The 25,835-nt window shown below is 32.7% G+C and overlaps 1 protein-coding gene across 2 annotated transcripts in view; it reads left to right on the top strand.

The window, feature by feature from the left end:
• Positions 1-25,835, top strand: part of LOC124353886 — a 44,650-nt gene that overhangs the window by 4,355 nt on the left and 14,460 nt on the right. Inside the window, exons 1-2 of one of the 2 annotated variants that reach the window (XM_046803930.1) lie at positions 674-916; positions 19,501-19,631. In XM_046803930.1, the coding sequence (XP_046659886.1) occupies positions 19,519-19,631 (113 nt within the window). In that variant the 5' untranslated portion in view covers positions 674-916; positions 19,501-19,518. Of the gene's footprint in view, positions 1-673; positions 917-19,500; positions 19,632-25,835 lie in introns of those variants that run through there. The other variant, XM_046803931.1, reaches the window with a different exon arrangement.

The raw sequence follows: 25,835 nt of genomic DNA, 5'->3' as shown, positions 1-25,835 counted from the left end.
TACTTTAGTTGATTAAAATCCCTTAAAAAACCTAGAGAAAGAAAAGGTTCTCATTTAACATGACATATGTAAAGTGTAACTGACTTTGATAGATGATTTAATAACAACCGACATTTAATATCACCTGTTTAAATGTGTCAAAATTATTATTCCTATTATCCTTTACTTTGATATATAATTAAAAACACATTTATTGTTTGCTGATTAAGCCAATAATCCATAAATATAATGTATAATGGAGTTTCAAAGGATTTTTAAGACCTGTGGGGTGTACCCCGCGTTTAGGCATTTGAGTATAAACACACAAACCACAGACACCATTCGATTTTTAAATAATAGTATATATTAAAGCTGAATTGGAACTAATTTTAAAAGAATACTACACTTTGAACAGACGTTACTACTTATTAGGTGATATAGAATGTTATATTTGTAAAAATGCGTACAGACATAGCTATAAGAGAGGTTAGTGACATACAATAACATAGCTATACTGTGGTTAGTGACGTTTGAATTAAAGGGCAGAGTATGTTTAAAGAAGTGAAGTGCGACAGTAAACAATAATGAGTAAAGACCAGGATAAAGTACATTACGTTGGGTTGGACATAAATAATATCGATCGAAGGGAGGAGGAGACATCGTCCCCACCACAGCGTCGGCGAAAATAGCCGCGATAGAGTAGGCAGTGCGGATTCGATAGTGAGGTGAAAAAGACGTTAGTGCAGACGACGCGACGCTGTGTTATTATTCGTTTCTTCGTTTGAGCTGAGTTAAGCCGGTTGATGGTGTAATATTGGTGATAATTGTTTATCTCGTGTGTGTTAGTGTGTGATTTGCTTATCTCTTAGTGATAGTAATGGTTCACTTGTACTGTGCCGACTGTCGTTTCGTGAAACTATTGGATATCCCATTGTAGGTTAGTTGTTCTTCAATTTTCCATATTGTTATGATCATATTTAGTGCAGTAAGAAAGCGTTTATTTGTGTACCTAACTATTTATTTGTTTAGAATGGATAATATTGTGCTGTTAGACTTGGGAATTTTTAATCTACCTCGGTGCAAATAGAATTCAACGTGACGTTTTCTCATATAAAGTAACTCAGAGTTTTCCTTGTGGACGAAAATGCATTTGATTACGCGCTTAATTCATTCCAACGACTGAACTAGAAACTGCGATTAACAATAATAAAGTGCATTTATGTTAAAAACGTATTAATTTCAGTTGTGGTGAAAAAGTATTTGTCCACTCAGCTTATTGTTTGATTATACGGTTTCCAATTCCAAATCGGGCACAGTTTTCACAGACGCTAAAAACAAATAATTCGAGCTTAGCTGAAGTATAAGTGATGAACGGTTCCAGAGTAAATCACACAGTTCATCCATAATAACAAGATTTCGTAACAAATGCAATTTTGTTTTACTTCAAATTGTAAAATCCACAGAAGTAAGATTGTTTTATAGACATTTTCTAAGATTATTAAGTCACCTAAGCGCTTTAAGTTAATTAATGTATGTAGGCCTATATGTAACCCGTTTATATTGGTATCCTAACTATTTAAATTAACTTATTTACCTCTATTGGATTTTTGACATTCCACCTTGTCATTAACTACTGACAATTTGCATATATTTTTAAGAATTTAATTCAATATTTTAAATTTGTATTATGTAGTATGGATAAGTCTATGTTGTCTAATGAGATGAATAATGTCCAATATTAATATTGTTAATTGTTATTCAATAATGAAGTACTTAATACATAACTTTATTAGCCACAGAGTTTTCCTTAAGTTCGATGAGATGGAATGAAACTTGATGTTGATTTGTTCACTGGATTTTTAGACTTTTGATAGTTTTTGTTGTTTTTAAATCTAAAAAAAACATTCTTTATATAAAACATATGTACATTATTTTAGCGCCCAAAAAGTAAACACATTGATTCGTTGACTAAATATTATACTAATAAAACTCGTGGTTTAACTAATTTCAGCTATCATAATTGTGAATTTTAATATATCCAAAATATGTATGCCTATTCTGCTTGATTGGGTTAAATTTAAAAAATGTTTTCGAGTCTAAAGGTTGGGGGACAAGAAAGCACAGTCCTACTACTAGGCAAAGTAGGCGTTGGCCGTTGGTCCACAAAGAATAACACTGTTCTGGCTGCACCATTGAGGCTGAGGAAACAAACAAGAGAGAGGGCAACAAAACGTTGTTATATTCACTAGGAGTTGTCTACACGGTGACCAGAAGGTTAATCCTGCCATTTAAGATAGGCAGGTAGAACAACCTAACTGTGATAATTATGTATTACCACAGACTGAAGCTATTTCTATATCCAGAGAACATTCTATATCTATTCTATCTATAGACATATCTTTCATCTGTAGCATGCCTAAGTACTTAATATCTTTAAGCTGTTGGTGATTTTTCTTAAAGAGAGGGAGCGCAACATTGTTTCAAGCAACTCTTCTTTTTGTAATATGTGTGTATTTTGAACAAAACATTGGAATCATAAAAATGTTTCTTAAAAATGTGACATTTCCTCTCCTTGCTTTTTCGTTTAAGGGGGTTCGGCTCGTCCTATCCTTTCCATGTTAAAAAGCACAAACTTAGGAACACACAACTCCAAAACCATTAGAGGTAATAAGCTAATTTCTTTTTTATTTTGATCCTTATTCTTATACCTAACATTTAAGTGATGGGTTTTTGAATTAAATGAAAATAACACATTTTTAATTTTAAAAACAAAAAAATGTTGAAAAAACATTGAAAATTAAAATTTATTTTTAATAAAAAAATATATTCTAGTATAAATAATGAATATCCCATCATTCATATTGTTCATTGTAGTGTAAATTATAAAACAAAACCAAAATCAATGCAATAACTCAAGTAGTCCAGGAGAAAATTGTTCCTAAGTGTAAAAAATCTGTTTTTTTGGAAAATCGCTAGTAAACATCATTTAACCACAGTGACATAAGTAATCCTACCTTAGTGCATGCCTGGCCCATATGAAGGGTTTTCTGGATCTTCCTGCTCTTCATACATGTCCTCTTAGTCTTTTCTTAGCAATCTCTCGCTGTTTCCGGCACTTTTTCTCGATTTCCAACATATCTTTCTCAGCGTTTTTAATCCGGGTCAAGTAAAAGTTCTTCATTGTGTTTATGCAGATTGGGCCAGGGGAAATACCAAATTTACTCAGGATTTTACACTTTGTGATATTGCCATCATTGAAGGTAGCAATGGCTTCATAAATTCCCAAGTCAAGTGTATTCTTCATCACAAAGGTCGATTTCAGTAACCGGTTCAAAATTATGCTGTTCAGGCTCTCGCAAGGATTTTGTGTTCCACCATGGAGGCACTTCCGCAACAAATGTTCTTGAGATAAATCTCTAAAAATGGGCTTTATCTCTGCCATAACTGTAGGAGGAAGGTTACAACAAACAATATAACCTAAAATAATAGGTGTGTATTATATAAAGTGTGTTCAAGAGCACAATCAAGGTTGCTAACCAACGGTACCAGTAAAAAATGCATGTGCTTTCACAAACTAAAATATCAATAAAACCACTAATATTCATCTTATTTAAATGAAATTTGTGTTAAATTAAAGGTAAAGAGTTATAGAAAACAATTCACAAATAAAAAAAAAAATTTAATTTTTTTGCTAAATTTGAGCCGAACCCCCTTAAGGAAAATTGTTACAAGGAAACTATAAATTGTATTAAAACGGTTACCTTTTTGGCATTCCAAGCTACATCTTTCGTCGCAGTGGTACTTTTAGAGCCTGTTAATATATTTTTTTATCACAGGTTGTATATTGTTATCGGACTAAACATAAAAAACTACCAGTCTTTAAAATATATATGAATTGTCGTCCATTTGCTACGCGATTGTCGAAACCAATTCACCAGACCATCAATTCACCACAAGTTGGCTTCGTTTAATGCTTGATATCCAGTATTAGTCATCTATTTCGCTGCATGTTTCGTCGCGACAACCATTTCTCCTGACCGTCAATTTGTAACAAGTTAGCTTCTTTACAATATTAATATTAAAATACGTAAAATATAATGTAATATTCGTAAAATTCTATGATATCAGATCGTGTAAATGTGTGGCACCTAATAAAATCAACTTGTGAATATAATTAAAGACAATTCTGGTTAAAGTCATTATATTGCAGGGATTGAAAGGTAGGAAATATTGCTGTTGTTTAACGCTCTGGATTGGTTTCTAATGTAGTATCTAGTAGCTACCATCTGACTTTTGCTATAAAATGAAAACATTGTTCTTTTTTCAATGAAAACATCTGAATTAGAATTATTTTATTAATTTTTAAAAGCACAGATGTAATTTCATCTTTGTAACTCACATTTTGGGACGTGTGTTATAGATTTTAAAATTCCTGCAACTATGGTGAAATGCAGAATACTGTGTAGCCCCAAGAGTGATTAAATTCTAAAATGTGTATGTAACGAATGACAAACATGAATAGTCAACTAGTAAAAATGGGTATTCTAGAAACGTGCTTGGCAAAGAGAACCTCTGGTGCTTATCATGGAGCGATTGTACTCACCACCTTTGATTACCGACCTGATTATAAGAGGAAGGACATTAAATTGGCATTGCATATTGTAGTAATTAGTATTACTTCATAAAGGGGTCCAGGATATTTTAGTTATGCAGTTTTTTAAAGCGTGGTTTTTTCTCTGATTCTGATGTCAGTACGTGCTGACTGTAGAAGCAAACGAGTGTAGAAGAGGAAGTAGAGTCACGATTCAGATAAATCAATGCCACCTCCAACAGTCATTGTTTATAAGTCGACAGCTGACTCTTGTACAATACAGGAGGCGGAGGGTAACACACTGACGCCTGACGGACTGCGAGTGGTTATTCGTGTTCCGGTGTTCCCTTTCTTGTGTTCCCCTCTCGTAACCAGTGTTCCGTTTCAGCGGCCGCCCACTTTTGTTTCGTCTCCTTCCATTTCGTGCCTTGTAGGTTTGATTATACTGGTTGTGTAACTAGTATTATAATCAAAGTTTGTTGCTTGTAATTCAGGCCAAGTTTAGCAGCGTAAATTTGACTTGCCTCTGTATCATGGAAATGACAGAGCGTGGTGGCTTCTCTAAAAATCCAGCAACCCACCTACTGCATACATCTTCAAATACTTATTCGTTTCCCATTAAAGTTCTATACATATATGTACTGTCAGGATAAAACTTTATAATGCGCGGTAAACTGTGATTGTACTTACTTAGCCTATTACGAAATCTCCTTGACTACTGAGGCTGGAAATTAGGAACGTAGGATATCCTTGAGCTACAAATGCTATCTAAGAGGCACATTTAAAACTTACCGCAATCTAACTGTAGAACGCCGAGTACTGTAATAGGCCTAATACACAAAGCTTCATTAGAGATTTCTTCACATATATTTCATTTAGCATCAGGATTCCATCGGTCTATCTATGGTATGATGTTTTTTCTAATGATGTTTTTTGTCTGTTTTCTTGGTCAATTTGTGGTAGACCTAAATTTTGGAAAATTTTGTCCTGCCAATTTATATTATTTTTGTGGTTATATTTCATTATTTACTGTTTTCCAATCCCACTGGACCTACTGAACCTTGTGGTATAACTGAATGTTACTTCAAAAATGCTTGAGGGTAAAATGGTTTTGTTCTTGTACTTCATAACTACAGCTTAGAGCGCGCTGGCCTTGAGACTTAGTAATCAAAATTTAGAAGTAGTTCTGAAGACGGGAATATTTTCCTTCCCGTAACAACAACTTACCGCACTAATATTTGGGATGACTATACATTTTGCAGGCAACTATGCTAATTGTTAAGATTTTTGTTGGTTTAATCGTTACCGAGTAAAAATATATGGTATGAAAATAAATATGTAAGAGGGGCAATAAATATTGAATTGTAGGTGGAGGATGGGGGACGCTAGAACTAGGTCATGCAAGGGTTAGTGTTCTTCTATCTCGAGCCGCCCCTGGCGCTGCCCTTCACAACGCCTATCTCGTTTAGTAATCTATCAGATAATGAAGCAGACAGGTGTTTCCGCAAAATAAAACCGGGCATTATTAACGCCAATATAGCATTGACTTACAACATCTTGGTTTAAATTATAACTCGTATTCTTTCCATTTATACAATATCTAATGTATTCTTTACAATTAAATTTCTCGTGTAAGAAATTTAATTGTTCACGGCAAAATATTGATGTAGGCTATTAATCTTTTTGTTTTACATGGAGCAAGTATAAAATTTGCTGTTTAAATCTTAAGAATTTAATTTACATTTGCAAATGTTTTTGAGAAATTATTGGTCCATTTAAAGTTATAAGAAAAGCGAGTAACGTGTTTCAATTAGTCTTAAAAGTTGTAGACATGATCAATGTTCAAATATTAACATATTTATTACAATAATAATTGAATTAAAAGTAATAGGATGTAGAGTACACCTAAAATAATTCAGTATGTTTTAATAAGAATCATATAGGCCTAGTCAGGAGTGATCGACAAATAGAACATAACATTAAAAACTTACTCCAGTTATTTATTTTCCGGTATGACACAAGGACGCTGAAAGAAAACATGTCGCGTATCTACATTCATGGTAAAACGTTTCATTGTGAACCCTACACTCTAGTTCTGTAGACTAAAGCCTTCAGAAACTATAAAATTGATGTCCTATTTATGTACGTGATAACAATGAAGGTTCTAAGGCCCTGCAATGTGATGGAGATTGTGACTGGTAGATTCCACAAGGACCGTATGATGTCATCGACTGAGTACGCAGCCGTCGCCAACGATCCAAAGAAAGAAAATGGTCCTGCCATGGAGTCTTCTAGGTTAGCCGGAGGATAACACTTCCGGACTCCATGAGATCTAAACGTGATGCTATGATACTCTGGGTTATTTATGTAATTTAAATCACAATATGAAATGGTCAAGATGTCGCATGCGGATTTGATCTTGTACCATAACTACGCATCACTTGGAATTTCGGCGTACTAACCAAACTCATAATTGGTGTATCACTTGAAATAATGGTCGTCGTGTATATTTTTAGAAAAATATGGTTACTGTCGGAAAAGTCCCAGTGGCCTATTTTATTTATTTAAATTACTGAGAAAACCCCATGTATAAATTACAAGTATTGCACTAGTATTGAGGGGTTTTCAGTATATATTTATGTTAAATATACATACGAGGAGGTAACATTCAAAAGCTCACATGTCCAAAATTGAAAAAAATCGAGCTGAGCACTGATTATAAACTGTTAGTGAATGTCTTTATGACTACACATCTTTTCCAGTCAAAAGCTCACACAATCTATTTTAAATCAATATATAAATATCACTTTCCAAGCAAAACCTCACTTATTTTATTGACAGTTCCAAGCAAAACCTCACATGTACCAAGAGCCAATAGGAGCACGCCTTGCAGGTCACGTGACCTGTCAAAGACGTGTCAGCTGTTTTTTATAGCTGTCCATCAGTTTGAGGTTATGCACTGTAGATTTTGCATTTACAATAGTAGTCATAGTGTTTTCATGTGAAAATATGGAAAATATTACCTGTGAAAGTGGTGTATTAGTTAAAAATACGTCTCAAGGAAGTAGGAAGAAGTTTAAGAAACCTACAAAGCGTGAAATTGCTAAGAATTTAAGACATTCTGCTCCATCTGGTTGCAATGTTTTTACCCCGTGTAAACATAATACCACAGACAATGGATGCGTTTCTATATCCATTGTCTGTGATAATACTAAGGTATTTCAGTGCTGTAAAGTGCGCCCTCAGGATGCATTGAACTATCGAAAAAACCTGTACTGTTCTTCTAACAAACAACTACAAGATCAAAAAGTAAGTAGACTTATTTCACATTCTGGAGTAAAGCGTCAGAGATCCCGCACAACTAATTGCCTAGGCCTAGGCCTACCTAAAAAAAGTAAATCTCACAGCTTTTCGGCTCATTACGTGTTTCCTGTGGCTAATGGAAGTAATATCACAGTCTGCAAATAATTTTTTCTGCACTTAACTAAATTCAAATCAGACAGGGTTAGGCAAATTTTGAAGAAACTTCGTCTTGGCAAGGACTTTGTAGAAAACCGAGGTGGGGATCGAGTAAGTGGTAAGAGTATTCTAAAGAAAAATTCTGTTAGAGAATTTATAGGTAATTTAAAAGGTTCAGAGAGCCATTACAGCAGGAAAAAAACCAAAAGAGTCTACCTCAGTAGTGACCTGTCAATTAAAAAGTTGTGGACTATTTATGATAGCTCTACAATTTCCAATGATCTTAAAGTCACAAAATCTATGTTTAGACGTATATTCTGCAATGAGTTCAATATCGGATTCAAATCCCCAGCATCGGACATCTGCAGTTTTTGTGCAATGATGGATAATAAAATAAAAAGCGCAACACCTCATGAGAAGCAAGGACTTTTTGTCCAAAAGACTATTCACAAAAAACGCGCTAAAGCATTTTATGAACTCTTGAAAGAAGTTAAAGGCAATGAAGTAACATTATGTTTTGACATGCAACAGGTTCAGAGTCTTCCACGAACACCTGTACAACAAGCATTCTATGCAAGGCAGCTGAGCCTATACAATGTTTGTATTACGGATGTGAATACAAAGAAGCCTGAATTTTTTATGTGGTCTGAAGAGCAGGCGGGACGTGGATCTACAGAAGTTGGGTCTGCTCTGATAAATTTTTTGAGCTCCTACAAATTCGATGAATCTATCACCCATCTTAGACTTTTCTGTGATGGGTGCACGGGCCAAAATAAGAATAACCATATTTTGCATTGTTTGATGTACTTTTTGGCTAAAACGGAAGGGAACTTGGAGACAATTTCAATTACTTTTCCTGTCCGTGGACATTCTTTTTTACCCGCAGACAGAGTGTTTGGCAGAGTAGAAAGAATATTGAAGAAAAAACCAACAATAATAAATAAAGAGGAATATTTGGAAGAGTATAGGAAAGTGGGTCCTGTCAAAGTTCTAGGCACTGACTGGAATCTAAAGGATTTGAAGAGTTTGGGGGGGAAAGAAGGTTTTCTCAAACCATTAGCTATGATCAGTGAAAAAAAGAGAATATTTATGACAAAGAAAGTATCCTCTAAAGGCACCATCTCAGTGAGGGTAAAAGCCAACGAATATTTTAGGTTCGAGGATGAAAACCTTAAACAGTTAACCCTACTAAAAAAGGGAATGAATTGGGCAACTATTTTAAAGGCTCCGCTTCGAGAAGTGCCTTTGATTCACCCTATTACCAATGCAAAGAAAAAGGATGTTGATGGCCTATTGAAAATCCTGTTTGGTGAACATTGGGGTAGGGATGAAAGCCTCTCCTGGTACAATGATATAATACACGGAGAAAATACACCAACCATTGAGGAAGAGATCGAGGTGCCCCAGTGTGACTGCCTAGAAGACGATTGTGCGCTTCACATTTAGTGTAAAGACTTATTAAAACACAATGAGAGATTTTCATTTCACTTTATACATGATTTTTTAATTCCTAGAATATAAATTCAACTCTTTAATATTCTTTAAGTAATTTATCTTTTTGGTATTTTAACTTTGTGGTGTTAAATAATATAATATTGTAATCTGTATATAATGTTCTTATTAACCTTTACCTAGACATAAATTTGTGCTTACTTAAGTTTAATTTATCATTCAATTACTGCAAATGAATCCAGTCAAAACAACACAAAATGAACCTCAGTTCTGAACAAAAGCTCACATGTCCCAAAGATTCAAACAAAACCTCACATGTCCAAAATTTAAACCTAAATATTTAGTGAACCTAGCACATTTTAGGCTCGAAAGCTTTAGAAAATGTGTTTTGGGGACAAGGAAAAGGTGTAGGGCAGCTTATTTTTTGTTTCAATTAACAAGGTTGCTGGAGAAGAGTTTTTCTCTTTTCGTGTAAATTTTGATTTGATGGACATGTGAGGTTTTGAATGTTACCTCCTCATATACTGATACCGTAAAATTTAAAATTTTTGTAATAAATGTAAAAACGATTATTGAAAATTATAGTATTATTTATTACTCAAGGGTCAAAACACAAAAAGTTGTACATGATTAATACAAACTAAAAAAAATCTACATCAAAAATAAACTTTTAACGGAAAACTTGTCCTGGTTAAAAAATATAGGTATAACTTGTAATGCAAAACTCAAGTTCTCTTCAGTAGTTTATTCTGCTTCTGTTAGTTATATAAATCTATCTTTTAATAGATAAATGACACTATTTTAATCCCAACTCATGTGGTGAAATTCCCGAAAAAGGATTTTTCATCCAATCAAATTTTGAACAGTTTCAGAGAAATATTTACTAACATTTTCTTAAATGACGTTCAAGTGAACGATACTAGCAACCAGATCTGGCATTGGGGATATTTCATTTTCTCTGAAGAATGGTGATAAAACAGGTAATGCAGACAAATTCTCCTCTTGTATATTTGTGAACACAACAGGACCTACTTTCTCTTGAAAGAGGCAGTTTGGTATCGGCTGTTGGTTTCATACTCTACGTTTAGCGTGTTGAGTCTGTCAGCTAGATAAGCATACATTAATATCTATTTTCCATCACATGACAAGTTTGTCATATCATGATTGAACTTTTCACTCGGAATAACCTTCTCACTTATGTAAGTAGGAGCAGAGTCTTAAATTTGCCATCCAAATATTCAAACGTCAAGGAATAGAGAATACTCGATTTACGAACCGTAGCCATTATGAAATTAACTATCACATAATAGTAAAACGTACTTTTTGATTTTCCAGAATACCTGTAGCAGCTAATGTTTCTCAGTGGATGATACAACGTGTATTTCAAAGTTCAGAAGTAATTTTCTCAATTAATTGTGTTATGATTTTTCCTGACATAAATTTTTGTCCCATCAGTAAACAAACTGATAACACAAGGGAATGCATATTTTCAGTACATTCTCATCAATCATGTTAAAGACGTGTTCCGCTGTAGTGTTTAAGTGCTTCTCTAAGCAAAACAATCTTATCTACTCTATAATAATCAAATCATGCAAATGCAAGTAGCGTCGCCATGATTACGTGCTTATGATATCAGTGCTTTCGCCTACTTGAAACGTGCAAAATAAATACATTCTTGGAGTTGTAGACAGTTGTACTTCAATATTGACATACACATCGACAGTTTACCTATTTACTGAGTTATTTGTCAATGGTATTTTTGAATTTCTTTGGCTGCATTCTCTCCTAACACAGCTTGTACTATACCCAAATCTACCGACCGTAAAAGTGTCTCTACTCTACTCAGTGAGACTTCCCACCGTGTACAGTTCTATAGTTGGCAAAGTATGATACAAGGTATCAAGTTTATATCAGTATTGATCAACTTCATTTCTTTTTTAAGTTGATCAATTTTTAAGAAGTTTTGTATAATAATTCAATGGCCAGGGCCGGATTTAAGCATAGGCGACATAGGCGCGCGCCTAAGGGCCTGACCACAATTACAATTACAAAATAATGTCACTGGTCATGTTTTATTATCGTAGATAGCACGTTGTATATGCATACTTGATACAAGAACATGATTGTGAAAGTAAAGGGGTAGTGTATGGTGACATTGGGAGAGCTGGTGGCGTGAGTTTGAAGTATCTCTCACCGGTGCGAGGAGCGAGCAAGGGTTCATGTTGGTACTTATGTTCGTTATCTAAGAAAACAGTTTAGCAGCATGAATTCATTGCGCTGAACATTCTTGGAATTTGGTACTACAAGCTGCAGCCGGTTGTTGTCGTAAGGCTGTAAGCTTTTTCAATATTTTTGGAAGAGATTTTTTTGTATATTTCACTGCCTTAACCAACAGATAACAGACTCTAACCGAATCTTTAAAATGAGCAGGAACTAAAAAAAATGTTTTTACCAAAAAGGACGACTACAACATGATGGTCATGTCAAGCTGACTCATCAGATAATTATTAATAAACAATGAATCATTTTTATTTTATGTGTGTGTATTTTATTTAATTTTTTAAAATTCACAAATATTAAAATAAGTTACATCACTTATTTTTTGCTTAATGACCACTTATTTCACCTAGCCATTACTTTACTAGCATCAAATCCTATTTTTACTACCAGGGCATTTGAAAATCAATCTTCCCCAAACTTCTGGGCTACCTTATTAGTATTTTTATTTGGATAGAACTAAAACCATAAAAATTCGAACAATGTGTATAGATATTCTTAATATTTTATATATTTTAATTCTGAATATTGTACTTAGGCTCTCAAACTTCAAAAGTATACTCTACCAAAACACAAGTTCCTGGGTACACCCCTGCATTAAATTAATATGATTAATTTTTTAATCACAAAAAAGATGAAAAATTCGGCATTATATTTATATTAAACTTTCTATATATGGATGTATTTTATTTTTCTGTGTGACAAACTTCTAACTAAATATTTAATGTTAGATATACAGGAAAAATGAATAAATATACTCAAACATATGAATCAACAGTTCCACATTGAATCCAGCAGCAGTATCAATAATTGAGTCATTTGTTATCTCCATGGGTATATAAACTATGATGGAGCTGTTACAAATAATCTAGCTTTGATAAAACTGACAAGTTCAAAAGGTTATAGATAGAGAGTGAGCAACTGATAAGTGATGAATATCCATGATCATCACACAGAGACATGACAATGACTTCTCCTTACCAATGCACAGAACTTCACTTTACTCCAAGGAACCTTCCTGTAATGGAGCAAGACTATTCAACATGCTCCTGCAAGACTTTAAAAAGACAACCACCATCTAGCTCAGAGATAAATCAGTCTACACCACTGAAGAGTTCAAGATTGCAACAAACACTTGCCTAAAAGATTTACATTTATTTTAACGAATTTCAGTTTTTTATATTGTTATAAGCTTTACAATCACGTTAACTGCATATCATTGCCACATTGTAATTGTGTTGATGAAAATAAATAAAGATTTCTGATTTTATTTGATTTCGTTTCAGCTAGTCAAAGCTACATCTTTTTCATTCCTAAATAAAATTTTACCCAGTATATACGTTGTTTAGGACGAATTTGTATAGAAACTTTTTACCCAGCTGTTAGTTTTTAAGTTGTTTTACACTTGGATAATTTTTTTCCTGTTTTGTGTTTATTTTTGTCTAGTAAATGTTTTAATTATTAAAAATCTTTAATTCATATGATTTTTATGCAATTTTTGCTGTAATGTGGGAAGGAAAGAGGACATAGGATTAAGCTACCTACATGTTCTAGTATTGAGACTAGTGTTATCCTGAATTACAACATGACATGATGTAATTTAAACAATCAAATACTACAAATTACTGGGTGTTATCAAACCTCTGTAAACCAGTTGGAAGCGTACTACTAATCTAGTTTTAAATTTTTATCAATTTTCACAAATGTGTCTTTTTGGAGCTACAGGTCACATAAGTTGAAACGATTGATGAGAATTACAAAGATTAGTATGGGAATATATTTTTATGTGAAAGATTTAGTACTGGTCATTAAAAGCCTATGTCATCTTCAGCATGATTTTGGTAGTTTCTGTTATAACTAAATGGAAAAATCTTTCATTTCAACACAAAAGCTACTTTTTTACTACTACAATACATTAATTTGTATGAACATATTTGTAAATAGATAAACAAAATTTTTTATTCTTTTAATGCAACAGATATTTGTTGAAAAATAAGCTTGAATTTGGTTTCTACTTTTCTCTAGTGTTGATAGACCAAAAACTAGTATACGTTTAGGGGCTAACTTTAGGGGGACAATTAGTTCTGAAAGGAGTCACGTAGAATGGAAGAAAAAATTCTTGTTTTGACCATCAGAGTATGTTCCCAGATAGGTTTTACATGGTTTCACAAAAAACCTCTTGACATACGAGTGGATAACAACCAGCTTGCATGTCTGTACTCTACAGGCAGGCAGAGAGTATTATGTGATTCATATGTGTTAATAAATGCTGGTAAAGTCATTGCTATTTATTACAACCCTCTTGAAATATGATTGGTTATGTGCGTGTAGTGACCAGTTTGCATGTCTGTTCAGGCTGGCAGGGTACCATTGCATGACTCTTGTTTTGGCCATAATTAAAGATGCTATCAACAATGTGGTTAGCAGTGGCATTTCCAGTTTATTACATTCTGGTCTCACTTGGTTTCATCCATTACCCTACATTCTGAACTAACCAACTTGATTTCTATATAAAAACATGAATTTAATACAATTAATAGCCTACATCTTGATTTTAAGAGAAAGGGAACTGTATTAAAACTACCTTAAGTTTGATCAATTAAAATAATATTGAGCTTTAAATCATTTATCTTCTTTAAATTCCTTTGGCAGTTTCCTTTAATTCCTGACTATGTAATCACAGTTTTGAGAAGACTCACTAAATAGTGCCCAGTATAGTTCAAACAATTTTTGGAAATAAATAATCCTAATTGGGATAGTTAAAAGACAGATAATTATTAATAATATTTCAGAAAACTCTGACTAAAAATAAGTAAAATGGTTTGCAGTATACCTTAGGTCTCAAGGGACAAAAGTCAAAATGGTGGGTAATAAAATTGGTTCTTAAACGTATATAACATTAATAATTGTCAATCAATTCAGCCTTCTAAAATAATTCTGCTTGTTTAATGATTCCATTAAAAATGTTTTAGATCCTTCTAAAATGTTATTAACAACTTTATTTATTACTATTAAGATACCAAATAATGTACACTATTACACTTTAGTGAAGGGAATTCTTTGGTTAGCTCAATTGACAATTTAAACAATAAAATCAAGATTTGAATCCTAATTATGTGGTTTTGGTAGAGTTCTTAGAAATTTCTATGTTAATACCACATTTTGGTAATTTATACCTTTGTTCATTTAAATATAACAGTCTGAAGTCTATAAAAACAGTGTTGTTCCTAGATTTTTAATGGCACTTTCATGGTATGAACCCATACAAAAAAATTGTTTTTGATAATTCAAGACACAAACTTTCAAATGATACCATTCATGCATGGCTGTATTTTTTAAAACTGTTTTACCACTGTACAATTAACTTTTTAAAATATAACAATACCCATAACCTAAAAATGTTTTAGTAATAAGGAGAAGGCATCGGCCATGTAACATTAAAGGCCCTACATAACTGAATAACTTTCACATTTAAAGTTCTTGTCTATCTCTAACTATTACAGAAGTGCATAAATAAACTATTTTTGGGCACTAAGTGGAAGTTTACATTGTCTCTTTACAAGCAGTTTGAAAATCATGCACTAGAGTTTGGCTACATTCTTAGCATACATAAAATGACAACAGAAAGTAAAAAAAGCAATGTATTATTATCAGCAGTTATCAGTCTAGATTATCAGATATTATTGTCTACCAAGACCCTGGTCAAGAGTTTATTTCATGATATAGATTTTCATAGTTTTTTATAGTTTTTTTTTTAGTTTTTATAGCTTCTTTGTTATGAGAAATACTCTAACCAATTGTAATGATAAGAAATAAAAATGTATATGCCATGTGCTCAAATAGGTACTGTACTTCCCATGTAGAAGGAAAATGGGGTATAACTGGGTTTATTTACCACAGTTTTTAATGGTTAGAGATCTTTAAATGAAAAAGTTATTCAGTTTTTTACAGCCTTTAATCTGATGTGGTGGAAGCCCCACCTTACATTTAACAATTTTGGGTTATAGGCAATTTAAAAAAATAAATTTTAAAGTAGTAGATATTGTTGAAAATACAGCCATGCAAGGGGTCATTTGAAAGTTTGTGTCATGAAGTATTGAAAACTATTTTTATTTTGGTGTGGGTTCGTATTATGGAAGTGACAATAAAAAAAATTAAAACACACTGTATTATATATACTTTAGACTTAAGACAAACAGAGATAAAGAATGAAATTTGTCTTTACCAAAATGTTTGTTGTGAATGATGTACAACACATATGTTTGCATTTGAGAGTTTAGATTCAAACATGAAACCCTTTGTTTTTGGGACTTTCTTTTATTTACAAAGTTTAATTTTTTAAAAAACAAATTCTATAGGGTTGATTTAGAGGGGAATTTGTCGAATCTAAACCTCTGCAGTAAAGGAAACAGGATTTTTCCGGACATTTGCCATCGTTTCAGTGAAACAAGAAAAACAGTAACACTACGTTTCGAGATCTGCAATCTGATCTCTTCTTCAGGTAAAGAACTAACCTAATACATAATTACAAACTAAGTTAAAATATAAACAAATCTTACTAAAGCGTTGTGGCACGCCTAAGTTAGGAATCACAACCTACATGTTGTTGTCAACTTCACTAACACTAAAGACATGCACTCAATACAAAACTATACAAAACACTAATCATTAAAAGTAAACTACGGAAACAGGTCACAATGCGTCTTCACTCGTCTACTGACCACCTACGACTGACCAGAGGGACTAGCCAATGGCAATCGTGACGGCTGGCTAAAACAAGATGGCGGAAAATACAAGGGAAGGGGAACAGGAATGGGCCCTTTCGTTATTATTGGTTCATGCGAGATGAACTTCTTAAAACCATATTGTGACTCCGCATTGGTTTATTACAAATATCCGATCCGTTTGATACTTTTGGTTTTCTCTTTAGTTCATTTTTTAGAATTGGCAACCAAAGCGGCCTAATCTCGACTGATGGTTGACTGATTGGTTGGTCTGCCAATTTAATGTATGTTGCCCTCAATTAATTTCCTTTTGAAGAAATGTGGTTCCCGATGTATTATGTGGCTTCATCCCAATTCATATGATGGTCTTCGACCAACAATGGTGTGCAATTTTTGACTTTTCTGTGAAACCCTTTTCTCGTGTTTTTCTTTGTGTTATTTTATCCTTACGTTTAGTGGTCTTTTTGTCTCGCCTATGTATTCCCTATTGCAGCTACATTTTATACTGTAAACACAGTTTTTGGAATCCTGTGTGCCATTTTTTTTGGTTTTGTTTTTACGAGACTTTGTCTAAGAGTGTTGTGTGTTTTAAACGCGGTTCTAATTGTTGTACTTTCTACCTACTCTTCTAATTTCTCCTCCGATAATCCCCCGGCACATAAGGGATTGACATAAACGCAACTTTATCACAAATCTGTTTTTCTGACTCAGGAATGATTCTTCTGGTTCGTTTGCACTTATTAATTACTAATTGAGGTATCCATTGCTTCTGAGATCCGATTCAATTTTCTTAAATTCTTCTTTTAGTCCATCTTTATCTGAGCACAAGCTCTTTGCTCTATCAAAACAAACGAGTAGGCTACTCCTTCTTTGACAGATTTTTGATGGTTGGATTGATAATTTAAATATTTTCCTGTGTGTGTTATCTTTCGAAAAAACAGTTGTCTTAAAGACATCCCTATCTCTTTAATACACACACATCCAAAAAGGGAAGCTTGTTTTGGACTTCCACTTCCATTGTGAGGCGGATGGAAGGAGAAATACTATTAATGTGATTCAAAAAATTATTTAATTCAATGTCTCCAAAAAAAAAAAATGACAAAGTCTCGTAAAAACAAAACCAAAAAATGGCACACAGGATTCCAAAAACTGTGTTTACAGTATAAAATGTAGCTGCAATAGGGAATACATAGGCGAGGACAAAAAGACCACTAAACGTAAGGATAAAAGAACACAAAGAAAAACACGAGAAAGGGTTTCACAGAAAAGTCAAAAATTGCACCACCATTGTTGGTCCGAAGACCATCATATGAATTGGGATGAAGCCCACATAATACATCGGGAACCACATTTCTTCAAAAGGAAATTAATTGAGGCAACATACATTAAATTGGCAGACCAACCAATCAGTCAACCATCAGTCGAGATTAGGCCGCTTTGGTTGCCAATTCTAAAAAATGAACTAAAGAGAAAACCAAAAGTATCAAACGGATCGGATATTTGTAATAAACCAATGCGGAGTCACAATATGGTTTTAAGAAGTTCATCTCGCATGAACCAATAATAACGAAAGGCCCATTCCTGTTCCCCTTCCCTTGTATTTCCGCCATCTTGTTTTAGCCAGCCGTCACGATTGCCATTGGCTAGTCCCTCTGGTCAGTCGTAGGTGGTCAGTAGACGAGTGAAGACGCATTGTGACCTGTTTCCGTAGTTTTACTTTTAATGATTAGTGTTTTGTATAGTTTTGTATTGAGTGCATGTCTTTAGTGTTAGTGAAGTTGACAACAACATGTAGGTTGTGATTCCTAACTTAGGCGTGCCACAACGCTTTAGTAAGATTTGTTTATTTTAACTTAGTTTGTAATTATGTATTAGGTTAGTTTCTTTACCTGAAGAAGAGATCAGATTGCAGATCTCGAAACGTAGTGTTACTGTTTTCTTGTTTCACTGAACGATGGCAAATGTCCGGAAAAATCCTGTTTCCTTCACAATCCTTCCATCGTCAAAAATAACCTTTAAACTCTGCAGTAAGCTCTTTTACCGCTGGATGTTTGAGATGGGTGGTCTGAAAACCGTGTATATATTTTTATTATGACCAACCTGTTGAAAAACTTATAAATAAATATATCATATTCATACTCAAATGTTTCTACCAGTTGCCTGCATAATATGTTTATGTGTTAAATGACTATTTTTGATATGATGAAGTATTTGAATAATTTGTATATAGGTATGGTGTATTTACAGAAAAATGTTTACAGTATAACAGTTTCTGAATTCCTGATATAAGCTATATATTAATTTAAAAACTATACAATATTTACCATTGATCAAGTAGTCCAGTTTTTTGGATAATTCTAAGATTTACATTGATAATTGTAATGAAAAATCACTTACCTTTGCAATAAACCATTGATTCTGGTTTAGTATGGGCAAAGATGAACCACATTCTCCCGAACCTCAGCGAAATAGTGATGGTTATTTTTGTACAACAGAGATTCTTGTCTTAAACATAACAGATCCTTGGTCCAAAGCCATTTTGAGTATACCACCATTTTCTAGAGTAGGAACCGAGGTTACACAGATATAGTTGTTGAGGCTGTATAGAAGAAACTCTTTTTGTGGTTTGAGTTTCTTAAGCTGGTTGGAGTAGATGTGTAAAAGGAGCTTCAACAGGTAAAAGGCTTTAAACAAGTTGTAGTGTTTATCTACAACCTGTTTATCTACAGAATTATGCACGGCCATGATCTATCAATAGAAGATATAGATCTGAGGAATGGCACATCATATCTTCATAACAAAATTATGGTTTTGATAAAAACTGAGACAGTAGTGAATAAAACCATGTCACCAGTCTACATAGACTATCTCACAAGTTGTATGGACACAGATAAATACATTATTTAGTTTATAAAATGAGAGAGTTTGTACCGTATTTTGGCACCAATTTTAGGTATTTAATAAAAAACCTAAAACCTCCAAATAAAATTAGATAATTATGGATGTCGGATGTTCCAGTGAGAAGATGGACCGAGGATGAGCTGCATCCCCTGTGTGGCGGAAGGAGAAGGAGCCAGCATACCTCTAGAGGATTTTGACCGGTGGACAGACAGTCTCTACCATGTCTTGGAGAGTCGTGATGCACGAAGGTTTTATATTTATATTATTATTTAATTTATACATAAAACTAGGGGCCAGTTAAAAACTAAGGAGATAGAAAAGATCCTTTCCTTTGCCTTTACCTCTTGTAAACATTTCTGGTTAGCTTCTTAACAAAAATGGAGACATTGACTTATTATTTTTTGTTTTAAATTATGAAAAATGTTATATCTTGACTCTTCTAAGCCGTATAACACCATCGATGATATAATGGACTGAGTTGATATATTGTAAATCTAGGAAGAAAAGAAGCCTTATTTAATAAACTTAATGTTAAAATATTTTAATAACGAATGGTAATATTTAAATTAGAAAATTTTAAAGTAAAATACTAATAAATTTTATGTTGTGAAAGTTTATTAGTATTTTAAAATTATTTAGTGGTTAGGATTATTAAAATGTACAGCATAGAGACACAGTTATTAGGAATAAGTGCATTTATTTCTGTTAGTAAAGCAGAAAAGGCAATAAACTGAGGGGCATGTCCATGGTAACTCACGTTACATTTCAACGTGGGTCCTAAGTTAATTGTTGAAATATTTTAATTTTTAAAGCATAATATTAAGCAAAAATATCTTGCAGTATTAAGCAAGAATTATAATACACACTGGCCAGATTTCAACTTCCTGAGACTAATAATTAAGGTAATAATAATTCTCTAGTTTTGGTAACTCATGTTACACAAAAAGGACGTCATAATTTGAAAGCAAACTTTAACATGAAACAACTTTTGTCCTAAATGTTTAATTTTCTTAATCTAAATACTTAAGATTGGCTCAAGAGTTTGTAGTTTAACTGTGACAACTACAACAATAAAAACTGAAAAACATAATTTTAATAATATACTATTGACCTAATTGACAGTAACTCACGTTACAGTAACTCATGTTACATTGTGTCTCTTTCCTAAGGACATTTGTTATTTGTAGAAATAAATCTTGTTATGTAATTTTATATATTGAATTGTGTTTAATAACTACTTTAGTATCAGTACACTTAATTATTTTAGTTTGGTATGATTAAATAGTTGTTTTAATTGTAAAAATAATACAACTTTTTACAAGTGTAAAAACAAGTTTTAACTTATTATTTCTAAAAACAACATATTTTTTTAGCCCTGTTCTATAACTTCTAGTTTGTATTTTTCTCATAACACAACTATGAAAGAATAAAAAGATAAGATCAAATAACTTTATGGTAATTACAGACTACATTTTTACATGGTTTGTATATATAAAGAATATTCACTAACGCTTAAAACAATTAGACAGTCTGTGTAGCTAACATTTTACATTTCTCTGATATTTATTTTGTTTTTAAAATAATAATAATATCTACCACCTTTCATTTTAATTTCTGGAAGAGGCATGACACTCAAAATTTGTCCAAGTTTGACGAAAGTAACATAATTTTCGATCGGTTTGAATGTATAACAGTTTTTATCACTTTTCAAACACATTACTTGGGTCTCCAAACTTGTCAATACCACTTTGGCAAATAGCAACATAATTAAATGTAACCAAAGAACCTTTTTCACTAGGTTGAAGTGGTAACTCACGTTACAACATATTGGTGTGTACTTGAAGTGGGCCTAATAAATCAAATAATAATTTCCTGAATAAAAAGATTTATATAAGCTTATAATGTAAGGTTATCTCAGTTAAATGCAAGTTTTATATTTATTAAAATCATAAGATCAAACCCAAAATATTGGAACAAATTTCGGTAACTCATGTTACACTTATATTTAGAAGTATGTTTGAACAATTAAAACAGGCATTATATTCTGACCAATACAAATATAAATATTACCATAACTATTTAATTGTTTTGAGGTTAACTATGTTAAGAGCTTGTTTTGTATTAGTATTAACTCCAATATATAAACAATGTTTAAAGTGCTATGAATAAACATCTTTACAGTAACTCACGTTACAGAAAAACTTATATGAAATTCCTGCAAATGAAACAAATTACAAAATTTAAAAAAATAGTACCATACTTGTAATAGTTTTCTTAAATAGAATCTGTTTTATTATTGTTATTGGTTGTGTATTACATGAGTAAACTTGAAAAATCTGTAATTTCGGTAACTCACGTTACATGAAGTAAGGTTTAAAAGATAACCTAATAGAAAGAACAATTCTTAACCTAAATTTAAAAAAAGCATAATTTTAGTTAGCTTTTGTTCCAAAGATGGCTTCTTGGTACTGGCCACCTTCTAGATTAATGTATAATAAGTTATAAAATTGAGATGTGAGACTTAACAAACAGCCATCAATGAACTCTGCTAACAGGTGTTAACTAAACACAAAATACCAACAAAAATAAAATTTTTCCTCTAAAAAGCTAATGCTGTCAACATTGCTCAGAATAATCTTTATCTGAAAACTTTATCTGAAATTGAGTTAAAAAGACAATTAAAAAATGACGAAGAAGAAAAAATCAAAATAATAAATTCTTTTGAAAATAAATTAAAAATATTAGAGGAACAAAAAGAAGCAATTATTTATCAAGCTGAAGATGAGAGAGAGGAATTAAAACTAAAACTGTATGAAAAGAATAATTTTTGTACAAAATGTACGATCTACAAAGATGAACTACAAAATATCTTATCATCTATTAAATCTCTCGAGGCCACAATTGAGATATTGCAGAAGGATAATGAGGAATTACAGAGCAAAGTATCATATACTGATAAACATGGTTCAGTGTGTCTTAACTGTTTCCCTCCACCATCAGATTGTGACTTAACTAACAACAGTGATTTCACAACTGTGGTTTATAAACGCAGGAATAGTAAAGTTTCTGAGTGCGTAAGGAATGCAAGAGGGTTGCAGAATGTAACCTGCTCACAGGATACATTAGAGACATGTAATCCATTTGACATACTCAGCTCTACAGATGAGCAAGAAAGTATTTGTCATGATAAGGAAGGATCTGATAAAGTAGAACCAATGGAACATAAAAGAATGTTGTTATTAGCTGACAGTCACGGAAGAGATTTAGCATGGAACTTAAACAAACATGTAAAGAAATATGAAGCCTATGGTTTTATCAAGCCAGGTGGTCGTGCTGCCCAAGTCTTGAATCAACATAACATTGAAGGGGAAAAGTTAAACTCTGATGATATTTTAGTGATCTCCTGTGGCACAAACGATGTAGCACGCAATGAAGGTAACACAATGATTGACATTGTAAGTAACAGGTTGAAGAATTATAAAAAGTCAAAGGTTGTTCTCATAGACCTACCTAACAGATATGATTTGGCCAGCTGGTCCTGTGTTAATGCTGAAACACGAAGAGTCAATATTGAGTTAAAAATATTGTGTGATGGACTCGAAAATGTAACTTTGGTGGAGGCTAGCAAGGCGGATAGACAACTTCATACAAGACAAGGGATGCACTTTAACAACAAAGGAAAACAATGGCTTGTGCAGAAGATCTGTGAGGCTGTAGCAAGAATGGACGGAGAGCAGTCAGTATTTGAAGAGACGAGCGTATCTTTGCATGGAGGGGAATCTGAAGAACATACAAAGCCACCTGAAGAAGAGGAAGAGCATAATTTAGAACATTCTTCAATACCAGCACAGACACTGAGTTCTGGACATAATGGTTTTTTAGACAAGTGAGAAACAGTAGGCTAAATAGTTTAGTAACTGAACATAAAAAAGTACAGTTTGCACAAACAGGTTTTTTATTTTTAAATATTCAGGGTCTGGATGGTAAGATAACACTTTTAGAAAGTTTCCTGGTTAACTTAAAAAAATTAGATTTTATTTGTATATCGGAGCATTGGCTAAAACAATTAGAAATTAGTTTAACATTTCCAGTAGGTTATCGCTGTGTTAGTGCGTTCTGCAGGAAAGAGAAATTAAGAGGAGGGACAGTAATTTTTGTTAAAGATTATGTTCAGGCAAGGTCCCTTGATCTGGGAAACATTGGTGTGGAGGTACATTTTGAAGCTTCTGCAGTAATTATTGACAATTTAAAATTGATAGTGGTTTGTTTATACCATTCCCCATCAGGAGATGCAGATATTTTTCTTGATAACCTGGATAAAATGCTGTCACTTTTAACTCAATATCCCAATTATACAGTGGTAGCCGGTGGAGACGTAAACAATAAATTTAATATAAATAACTGTACAAAAACAGTGAAACAATTTCTTAATGTACTGAGACAAAACAATTTTTATTGCCTAAATTCAGCTGCAACACGGGGTAAGAATTGCCTGGATAATATTTTTATTAACTGTGCTAGACATCAGTTAGAGTTTTGTAACTTTTTTGATTTTCCATACTCGGATCATGTTGGTTTGTTACTTTGTATTAATTGTATAGATTTAAGTTTTAATAATTTAACTTGTATGCAAAAAGATTATCTTAAGTTTGTATTACCTAAATCTGCTGTGTTAGATTTAATAGACAGCCTTGTCTCATTTGACTGGAATAGTCTTTATCTCAAGTTTACATATAAAGATGCAAACCAGATTTTTGAAATGATATTAGAAGTAATTTTGAGGTTCTTACAATTTTTTATAGTCCTAAAACGAGCTGGAACCAGTTCTTCCAGACAAGTAAATAACAAGTGGTATACCACTGACCTTGCAAAAATGAAGGAAAAGTTATTGTTTTTAGGTAAACTGAGAACACATAACTCTGTAGCACAGTTGACAGTGTTGAAAAAGCAATATAAATATGCAATTAGTGAAGCCAAGCTTAAGTACAATGTAAATACAATTGAAAAAAGTAATAATAAATGCAAGGCCGCATGGAAAATAATAAATAATAATAGTAATAGCTCCAGACATCACAAAATTAAATTACCACCAGATACTTTTAATGATTATTTTATCAATTGTGTTAAGGAAGTTAAACAAAGCATAAGTAAACCAAGCATAAGTGTTAATGAATTAGTAAATAAGGTTAATATTGATCATAGACATTTTGAATGGAAATTAATTTCAGCGGATGATGTTATACATGCAACAAAAAGGCTTAACAATACAGATAGTAAAGATATATACAACATCTCTAATAATTTATTAAAAATATAATACACACTATTGCTGAACCTCTGTCGTTTAGTTTCAACCAGTGTTTAATGGAAGGTGTCTTTCCAAACAAATTAAAAAAATCAAAAATATGTCCGATTTTTAAAAAAGGGGAGCGGGATGAACCCGAGAGTTATCGTCCAGTATCATTAATCCCTATATTAGCCAAGCTGTTTGAACTGATAGTATATGATCAGGTTAGCTTCTTCTTTGAAAATAATAACTACCTACAATTTTCTCAGTTTGGATTTAGAAAGGGAAGATCGACAATTGATGCTGTGGACAGGCTGGTAAGAGAAATTCTTTTGACATTTGAAAATAAAGCCTTTGCTCAGGTTACTTTTTGTGACTTGAGTAAGGCTTTTGATTGTGTAAATCATGATGACCTTTTATTGAAGTTGAAATATTATGGTATTTCTGGTACACCTCTAAAATTTTTTTAATCTTATCTTATGAACCGTTTGCAGTCAGTTTCAGTTAATGGTGAAACATCCAAGGATGTTTTTGTTGAATGGGGAGTACCTCAAGGATCTGTGTTGGGACCACTCTTATTTTTAATTAGCATTAATGATTTGCCAAACTCATTAAACACAAAATCATTTTTATATGCTGATGATACTACATTCCTAAATACTGCCAATAATGTGAATGAACTTAATTTACTATCTCAAGCCACTATAACAGATGCTGCTTCTTGGTTCAGAACAAATGGATTTTTGCTCAATGAAAATAAAACTCAAAAGATGTTATTTACGTTAAGAACTATGGACAGTAATAATATTGACAAGGATAGGGTTTCCAGGACTAAATTTTTAGGAATCTACATTGATAATAAGTTAAGTTGGCAGGCTCATATAGATTATATATCCTCAAAATTATCAAGAGTTATATATCTTTTAAAACAATTAACAAGTTGTGTACCAAGTCACTATCTGAAAACAGCTTATTATGCTTATTTTCAATCAGTTTTTCGATATGGTTTAATTTTATTTGGCAACTGTTCTAGGATCGATGAAATTTTAATTCTTCAAAAAAAAGCAATATGAGTAATAACAAAATCAGATACAAAAGCTCACTGTAGACCTTTGTTCACTAAATTTGAAGTGCAAACAATCATAAACTTATATATATTTGATTT

The sequence above is a fragment of the Homalodisca vitripennis genome, chromosome 2, assembly GCF_021130785.1.
Source record: "Homalodisca vitripennis isolate AUS2020 chromosome 2, UT_GWSS_2.1, whole genome shotgun sequence".
NCBI classification, from domain to species: Eukaryota; Metazoa; Arthropoda; class Insecta; order Hemiptera; family Cicadellidae; genus Homalodisca; species Homalodisca vitripennis.
Note: the sequence above shows the minus strand (reverse complement) of the source record. Positions and strands in the feature narration are given on the sequence as shown.